Source organism: Gymnoscopelus microlampas (genome assembly GCF_963454915.1).
Source record: "Gymnoscopelus microlampas genome assembly, chromosome: 4".
NCBI lineage: Eukaryota > Metazoa > Chordata > Actinopteri > Myctophiformes > Myctophidae > Gymnoscopelus > Gymnoscopelus microlampas.
In genome coordinates this window covers 6773755-6783754 of record NC_139941.1, presented here as the reverse complement: position 1 = coordinate 6783754, position 10000 = coordinate 6773755, and the positions used below count along the sequence as shown (strand labels likewise).

At 43.0% G+C, this 10000-nt stretch overlaps 1 protein-coding gene across 1 annotated transcript in view; it reads left to right on the top strand.

The window, feature by feature from the left end:
* Nucleotides 1-10000, top strand: part of rgmb (repulsive guidance molecule BMP co-receptor b) — a 28987-nt gene that overhangs the window by 16072 nt on the left and 2915 nt on the right. Inside the window, exons 2-4 of the mRNA XM_084056258.1 lie at nt 397-629; nt 1926-2194; nt 2931-3051. Of these exons, the coding sequence (XP_083912384.1) occupies nt 397-629; nt 1926-2194; nt 2931-3051 (623 nt within the window). The remainder of the gene's footprint in view (nt 1-396; nt 630-1925; nt 2195-2930; nt 3052-10000) is intronic.

Here is a 10000-nt window from a genome sequence, read left to right as displayed (position 1 = left end):
TGTGTGTGTGTGTGTGTGTGTGTGTGTGTGTGTGTGTGTGTGTGTGTGTGTGTGTGTGTGTGTGTGTGTGTGTGTGTTTGTGTGTGAGTGTGAACTTTGTCCTGGTTTTATGACAGGTTGTCAGATCATCTTTACTGTCTGATTGGAGCAGGAAACTGAACTGTTAAACATCAAAGCTACACACACACACACACACACACACACACACACACACACACACACACACACACACACTGACACAATGACCTCAGTCACACCTCCTGTGTCTGTGTGTGTGAACCCCTGATAGTATAGCTTCATAAGTGTTTCAGAAAACTGTTAGAAAAGACATTTGTAGAATCGGAACCTCAGGCCTTGATGTATTAACAAAGTTGATTTGTGATTGTGTGTTTGCAGGCCACTGCCAGGTCCCGGCCGCCTCCCCTCCCCCGCAGTGTCGCATCCAGAAGTGCACGGGGGACTTTGTGACGCTGACCTCGCACCTGACCCCGGCGCTGGACGGCTTCGACACGGAGTTCTGCAAGGGCCTGCGCGCGTACTCCTCGTGCACGCAGCGCACCGCCAAGTCCTGCCGTGGGAACCTAGTCTTCCACTCGGCCGTGCTGGGCATCTCTGACCTGATGAGCCAGGTGGGACTCTATGTAGCATTAAATGGGGGGGGGGGGTCTTCTTCAACAGGGGCCCTCCTGGTCTGGGGTCCTCATAGTTACTACAGAGGGGGCCGCCAAATATTTGTGTGATAGGAACTTTTTTTACATTTAGATTAACCACTTTAACCCCAATCTGGGAACCCATTCGGTAAAAAAAAAAAAACGGTTGTCTTGGAAAACAAGGAAGTGTTGATCAAATAGAATACATTTTTGGGTACTGCATTGTCTATTTCTCGCTTCAAATGTTTTCAAAAACATTCTTGAGAGCAACGTTTAGCTGTAATTGACATGGCGTGTTTGTTTACATGGCTGTCATGTTGGATACGGCATAAAATCAAGCAGCGCAGCAGGTGCTCTGAGCCCTTGATTAGACAGCGGTCTGTTATAGAGCTCATCGGTCTGATTATCCAGAAATAACGCACCGCTGAATTCAGTGATTGACCAATCAGAATCAGGCATTCAACCAAGCTGTGTAATAAACAATGACAAAAAACACGACCAAGGAGTGGGGACAATTTATTATATCGTCTTAGTCGGGTGGAAACCTCATTATGTCCAAAACTGTGATTCATGAGCTAATCTACAAGCTCAAAACGCATTTCAAGCTTGTAGATCTGCGACTTTAGGTGCTTTTGTGTGACATTGTAGTATGATCAAGTAGGGAATTAATTTTCGGAAAAAAACGCAATAAGTTAGAATATGGAGATATCAGGTTTCTGCCCGACAACAACAATATTATTATTATCATCGTTATTATTATCATTATACAGTGGTGGAAAAAGTACTGAAATGTTTTACTAAAGTAAAAGTATCAATACTGCAATGTAGAAGTACTCTGTTACAAGTGAAAGTCCGGAATTCAAAAAAAAAAAAAAAGAAAAGTATTGGTATTAAAATGTAAAGATGTAATTACCAAAAGTAAAAGTACTACAATGTTTGAAAATAGCAGATCTACCAGCTCACAACGCGTCGCGGTGCGACGCGTTGTGAGCTTGTAGATCTGCTATTTTCAAATATCCCCTGTATAAAATAAGGCCAAAGTGGTTAATGTGTGTTTTGAATGTATGCACGTTGTAGTGGAGTAAAAGTACAACATTTGCCTCTGAGATGTAGTGGAGTAGAAGTAAAAGTATGGCAAGGCAATTGGAAATACTCCAGTAAAGTAAGTAAGTACCTAAAAAATGTACCTTGAGTAAATGTACCACAACTGTCATTATAGAACATCTGATACTTCTCCTGGACGTTGACCATTGAGTTGATTGCGTGTCATTTCAGAGGAACTGCTCCAGAGATGGGCCCACGTCGGCCACGCACCCCGAGGAGCCTCTTCCCGAGCCCTGCGACTACCACAGCCGCATGCAGCACGCCCACGCCCACGCTCACACGCACGCTCACATGCACGCGCACACGCACGGCCACGGCCATGGCCACGGGCACGGGCACGGGCACGCGCACGGCGGCGGTGGCCAGGCGCCGCTCGGCGACGTGCCGCCCGGCTACCTGTTCTGCGGACTGTTCGGCGACCCGCACCTGCGCACGTTCAGGTAGGCCCCGCAGCGTCTGTGTCACTTTAGTGACACAGGTGCTGTCACTTTAGTGACACAAAATCTTGAAATGTTTATTTTTTATTTTTTCCAAAAAAACTGTTAGGATTTAGAAAACCTTTTTAAGAATCGCCTCAGGTCTTAATGGGTTATAGCAGGGGTCTTCAACGTTTTCAGGCCATGGACCCCCTAGCTGAGAGAGAGATGAAGCAGGGACCCCCTACTCTATATTGTATACAATTGTGTTTCAGATTAAACTTTTTTGTTCACTTGGTCTGCTCTTTTTTCCCTCTACTACACCTCTTTGCCAAAAATAGCAGATCTACAAGCTCACAACGCCTCGCAGCGCGAGGCGTTGTGAGCTTGTAGATCTGCTATTTTTGGCTCAAATTCTCCTCAGAAAAGGGATATTAGGATTCAAGTGGTTAAGGTATAAAAAAAAAATCATATCACAAAGATTTGGCGGACCCCCTGTAGTAACTTTGAGGACCCCCTAGGGGTCCCGGACCCCCTGTTGAAGACCCCTGGGTTATAGTATAGCTCAGTGTCAACACAAATGCAATCATACATACATATTATTGTAGTGGTTCTCAAAGTGAGGTCCAGGGTCCCTCGGGTGTACTTGAGGGGGTTCCAAATGGACCCTTACAGGTCTGTAACTCTCCATTTGGTTCCATTTGTACACTTGTTCCATTTGTACACTTTATATCTTGTCGCTTATCTTTTTTTGTTCCAGGGACAGCTTCCAGACGTGTAAGGTGGAGGGGGCGTGGCCTCTCATCGACAACCGCTTCCTGTCCGTGCAGGTCACCAACGTTCCCGTGGTGACCGGCTCCAGCGCCACGGCGACCAATAAGGTGAGGGGGGTATTGTTGTGAATGTGAATATGTGTTTTATTCATGATGACATAACACAACTGAGGGCAGTTAGGCTCTTCTAATAATACGTTCACACTGGCAGCTACAGAAGATGCAAAGATACACAGCTACAGGACAAAGTCTGTCGCTTGTATCTTTGTAGCTGAAATTTAAGCCAGCTCAACTTTTTTTTGTAGCTGTTGTAGCTGTTGTAGCAGCTACAAACGGCGCATGTATCTTTTTACCTTCGTATTTTCGTGTCTTACATTGAAAATGAATGGTAGTCTGTAGCTTCATTGACGATTCAATGAATGCTTTATTTTTGTTTTGTGTGGGTGGGTGGGTGGGTGTTTGTGTGCGTGCGTGCGTGCGTGCGTGCGTGCGTGCGCGTGTGTGTGTGTGCGTGTGTGCGTGAGTGCGCGCGCGTGCGTGTGTGCATCCGTGCGGGCGTACGTACGTACCGTGTGCGCTGATATTTGTTTGTGCCAAACAGTAAGCTCTTATCAAAGGGAGACAGGAAACCATTTTAAACACTTCTATCTGTGTGTTTGTTTGTTTGTCTGTCTGCCTTTCTTTCTCTCTGTATGTATGTCTGTCTCTCTCTCTCTCTCTCTCTGTCTCTCTCTCTCTCTCTCTCTCTCTCTCTTTCTCTCTCTCTCTCTCTCTCTCTCTCTCTCTCTCTCTCTCTCTCTCACTCACTCACTCACTCACTCACTCACTCACTCACTCACTCACTCACTCACTCACTCACTCACACACACACACACACACACACACACACACACACACACACACACACACACACACACACACACACACACACACACACACACACACACACACACACACACACACACACACACACACACTCTCTCTCTCCGTCTTGCTGTCTGTCTGTCTGTCTGTCTGTCTGTCTGTCTGTCTGTCTGTCTGTCTGTCTATCTCTCTCCGTCTGTCCGTCCGTCTGTCTGTCTGTGTGTGCGTGCGTGCGTGCGTGCGTGTGTATGTCCTCCAGGTGTCAGTCTTGTGACAGTGTGTGTCTGTTAGTCATCTAGCCTGTACTTTAATGAGCTCTAATAGCGTGGAATGACATGGTGTGAAAGGAACCCAGTGTGTAGCCCTGGCCTTACACACATAGCAGCTTTATTGTCCTCAGGAGAGCAAATTCCTTCCACAGTCATGTGCATGAGATGCATGTACACACAGGAAGATTTGGCGTGCGTGTGTGCGTGTGCGTGTGTATTTGTATTACTATACTTTCGAGGACCAGTGGTGGAAAAGGTACTTGAATGTTTTACTTAAGTAAAAGTATCAATACTGCAATGTAGAAGTACTCTGTTACAAGTAAAAGTCCGGATTTAAGAATTTACTTGAGGAAAAGTACTGGCATCAATAGTGTAAATGCAAATGTACTTAAAGTACTAAAAGTAGAAGTACTCAGTATGCAGAATGTCCCGTTTCACAAGTTATCATTATGTCTAAAATGTATTTAAAGAAATTGAAAATAGCAGATCTACAAAACATACATTAACCACTCTAGCTCACAACGCGTCGCGATGCGACGCGTTGTGAGCTAGAGTGGTTAATGTATATTTTGTAATGTAATAATGTATATGCAAAGTAACTAGTAACTAAAGTTTTCAAATAATTGTAGTGGAGTAAAAGTACAATATTTGCATCTGAGATGTAGTGGAGTAGTAAAAGTATAGACAATTTGAAATACTCCAGTAAAGTAAAAGTACCTAAAATTGTACTTAATTATTATTAGTATTAAGTAAATACTTCAGTAAATGTACTCAGTTACTTTACACCACTGTCGAGGACCACACGTCTGGTAGAATGTGAGAAATATGACGTTGCGAGGACCGTTTCCCTGGTCTTCAGAGAAATAGATGTTTTATGGGTGAAAAGAGAGAGGTTTACAATAGAAAAAAAAGATTCAGGTTAGGTTTAGGATCAGACATTTATTAGTTAAAATGTTGATGTCCTCACAAGTATAGTAATACAAACGTGTGTGTGTGTGTGTGTGTGTGCGTGTGCGTGTGCGTGTGCGTGTGTGCGTGTGCGTGTGCGTGTGCGTGTGCGTGTGCGTGTGCGTGTGCGTGTGCGTGTGTGCGTGCGTGCGTGTGTGTGTGTGTGCGTTCGTGCCACATATTCTGAATGGCTGTATGTATATAAGGGGATGTACATTGACCAGGAGTGATAGAATTGTTGATTTGTTCGTTTAGGACAGTGTTTCTCATACTTTTTCATGTCAAGGACCCCCCGACTTGACACTTATTAGCCCCGCGGACCCCCATTTGAAAATATATGCCAGGGACCCCCATAAGAGAAGATTCTTACGGCTCTAGCAGTGATTCTCAACTATTTTAATTTCAAGGACCCCCCAGTTTGACATGCATTAGGCTACGGACCCCCATTTAAAGACATTTCTATCTGTGGAACCCCAATTCATATTGTAAAATCAATGTTAATTTAACTCTGAGAGTGTACAAATGGAACCAAATGGACCCGTTAGGGTCCATTTGGTTCCATTTGTACACTCTCACAGTTACAGACCCATAAGGGTCCATTTAGTTCCATTTGTACACTGTCTGAGTTACAGACCCATAAGGGTCCATTTAGTTCCATTTGTACACTGTCTGAGTTACAGACCCATAAGGGTCCATTTGGTTCCTGTCAAACAAAAAACATTTTAGATTTTACTGGAGTATTTCCTATTTTCAATACTGTATTCTTCTTTTCCACTACATCACAGAGGCAAATATTGTACTTGTTTTACTCCACTACAATTATTTGAAAACGTCAGTTACTAGTTACTTTCTAGATTTTGATTATTATTGTTACAACACATACATTAACCACTCATTCTGCATGAGTACTTTTACTCAAGTAAATGTTGAATACAGGACTTTTACTCGTAACTTTTGACCACAAGTCTGGAAGAGGCATTCCTTACCAAGGTGCAAAAGCCGTGGTTAGAATTTTCCCCGACACAAAATCTTTTCAGACGGGGGTCCGCCAGGCCAAATACATGTCAATTTGGGGGGTCCATGACATGAACATGTTTGAGAACCACTGTGCAAAAAGAACAAAAGTACCAACCAATGCTATTACGCAGGTTCTGTAAATGTGCAATTTCTTGTGTTTCTATTTGGAAGCCTCGCTAATGGCCATAAACTAGTTGTGAGAGGCCTGCAGATTGCAGGAATGCCCGAGCCAAGAGCTATAAGGCCATTGGCTACACTCTGTTCATCGTCTGCCATAATTGGCAGACGATGCTTCCTGTATTTGTGAACTGAGACAGAAAAACGTATGTTACCGTATGTAGTGTGTTAAGACCGGGAAAGTGTCTGTGACATTTTTAAGACTTCTTTGGCTATTCAAAAAACGCAGCTCTACAAGGTCATAGTATATCAAGGTCCGCATCTGCGTCGCAAGGTCCCCCAAACGTATATGTTTTTGGCCGCCGACCTCCATCAAAATATGTTGTTTCAGGGAGGGACCTATCCCCAGAAGCAAAGACTTGAGTTAAAAATGTTGTTTCAAAGAATACTGTATGTGTATTCAAAGATTTGCACTATATCTGCTATTTTTGAATAGCCAACGTATAAAATAAGGGTTGGTTCCATTTTGTACACTCAGAGTTATGGAAATTGGGCCTCTTCCTTACTTCCTTCACAGGTGTTACCAATGATACTAATGAAGGCTCTGCTCCATTTAGTGTCGCACAGTGGTTCTCAAACCTTTTAATTTCAAGGACCCCCATAACTCTGACAGTGTACAAATGGAACCAAATGGACCCTTACGGGTCCATTTGGTTCCATTTGTACACTCTCAGAGTTACATAGGTTATAGCTAAAAATCTAAAATGACACAGATGCGTTCCCAGTAAAAAACTACAAAAAACAACAACATAGAAGTGGCATACTTGTACGATTCCCATAAGCTTGTGCATCCTGCTACTGTTTGTGTTCAAGAATGTCTTTGTTCAATGTGAACACAAATAAAGATATCGATTGATTGAATACTTTATCAATCAAAGAATGTAAACAGCACGGAGGTACATTAAAGCATCTAGGCTAAAAGGATGACACAAAAGAGTCCTGGGGACTTGTTTCCGTTGTGGTCCTATGTATTCAATTCATCAACGGAGCATAGAATATTAACACGTTATTGCATGTCATCAACAAATACAAATGGCTGTATTTACAGAGGCAGCCGTGTATGACCCCTCCTTTCAATGGGATTTCATATTAAAAAGTGTGCGTACGTCCAAAGTCTATTACACTGGACTGTAACCTGCACACGCATGCGCACGCACGCACGCACGCACGGACGGACACACACACGCACACACACACACACACACACACACACACACACACACACACACACACACACACACACACACACAAACACACACCAGCACACAAACACATTACACAGGTACTGGCTCTCCCCGGACAACAGTTAAAAACAAATTACTTTTTAACAAGTTGTAATTTGACACAGCTATGCAAACACTCTGACACACATACACACGCACGCACGCACACACGCACACACGCGCACACACCGTGGTGTGTGTTAGCAGAGGTGGGTGTGGCATTAGCGTTAGCGTGGTAGCATCAGGGTTCCGGTCAATGGCTGCTTTGTTCACATGACAGCCATGAAGAACGAGGCCAGCCAGCCTAGTCATTAATGTGATGTGTGTGTGTGTGTGTGTGTGTGTGTGTGTGTGTGTGTGTGTGTGTGTGTGTGTGTGTGTGTGTGTGTGTGTGTGTGTGTGTGTGTGTGTGTGTGTGTGTGTGTGTGTGTGTGTGTGTGTGTGTGTGTGTGTGTGTGTGTGCGCGTGCGTGTGTGTGTGTGTGTTCCTAATAATCATGACTAATAACCTGCCCCACCTCTGACACACAAGGTCACAGCTCCAGTGTGTGTCCGTGTGTGTGTGTGTGTGTGTGTGTGTGTGTGTGTGTGTGTGTGTGCGTGTGTGTGTGTGTGTGTGTGTGTGTGTTAATAATTAAAGCTATATACCTCAGCTAGAGAAGGCAGATGATTGTAGGAAACATCAACACCGCTTCAACAAGACAAAGCTTTCCTTGTGTGTGTGTGTGTGTGTGTGTGTGTGTGTGTGTGTGTGTGTGTGTGTGTGTGTGTGTGTGTGTGTGTGTGTGTGTGTGTGTGTGTGTTTGTGCGCGCGCGTACGTGTGTGCGTGTCTATGCCTAACTCTAAACATGATTTTTAACCATAAAACAACCATTTCTCTTGTGAGGACCAGGAAAACGGTCCTCACAACGTCCGTTTCACATATTCTACTATATACATGTGTGGACATTTGCCCCTCACAAGTATAGTAATATAAGTGCGCACACACACACACACACACACACACACACACACACACACACACACACACACACACACACACACACACACACGTGTGTGTTACAATTAGGAAATGATTGAGGTCAGGGTTAGGCATTTGGAGGTTAAGTGTTTGGGTGCGAGTCACAGTAATGCCTGATTTATACACAGCTGTGTGCCTGTGGCACACTCAAGGTTGTATATATGCTATTTTTGGCGCACGATACGACGCGCTGCTAATTATGAGCCAGACGTTAGGGTTAAGATCAGTGGTGGAAAAAGTACTCCCATTTTTTACTTAAGTTAAAGTATCAATACTGCAATGCAGAAGTTACATGTAAAAGTCCGGAATTCAAAATCTACTTGAGTAAAAGTACAAAAGTATTGGCATTAGAATGTACTTAAAGTACCAAAAGTGAAAGTGCTCATTACACAGAATGTCCTATTTCAAGTTTTCAAATGTATACACATATTTTGAAAATAGCCAATCTACAAGCGGCTATTTTCAAATGGCCGAAATGTATACACAGCAGAAGTGGCTAATGTAGGATTTGTAATAATAATCCAAATCTCCAAAGTAACTAGTAACTAAAGTTTTCAACTAAATGTAGTGGAGTAAAAGTACAATATTTGGATCCTGTGTGTGTGTGTGTGTGTGTGTGTGTGTGTGTGTGTGTGTGTGTGTGTGTGTGTGTGTGTGTGTGTGTGTGTGTGTGTGTGTGTGTGTGTGTGTGTGTGTGTGTGTGTTTGTTTGCGACATTGTATTCTTTAATTGTGAAAGAACAATAAGGAAATGCTGGAATAGAAAGAGGTGAATGGTAAAAATGTATTCTACAGAGTAGCACTGCCCTCTAGTGTCTAGCGGGAGTCATAGCTGTGTTTGAAAACAGATTGACAAGTGCTCATAATACTATTATTAGTTGAAATTGGTCCGGATTTATTAGGGTTCTTTAGTTTGACAGGAAGTAATTAAGATAGGACATCTAGGGACTTTTGATATAAAGAAATGCACACAAAGAAAAAAGAAAATACCATTTACATTACAGTATTTATTTTCACATTATATTTTTTTATATTCATCTTATAGTATCAATAATATCTTATCAATATCAATATTCTCACGGCCCCTGGGGGCTTTTTGTGTTATCCTTTTAGCAGTGGTTTTCAACCCTTTTCATATCAAGGTCCATTATTTATTGGGCATTTGAGCCACGGACCACCATTTGATGACTCTCAGAACCAAAACTTCGAATATTTAGTTTTCGTTGGATGAGATTTTGTCCAAAATTCCATGCTGTATCGATGTTGGTACCATAGGACAGATAACAGGCAAACGTTGATTATTTAACAATAATTTAACTGGAAAATGGAAAACCCTTACGGGTCCATTTGGACGACTTCACCACTTTTCAACATATCTTCATATAATAGGTCCTCACTAATGCTCATGATAAAATGGTAAAAAAAAAATCTAATCAGTCTGTGTCTCAGAGGAGGGCTGTAGACAGTTCAGAAACCCGTCTACCAGTGACATCATCGATGGGGAATCCAAGCTAATAGAAACTGCAGGCTTTGTATCCC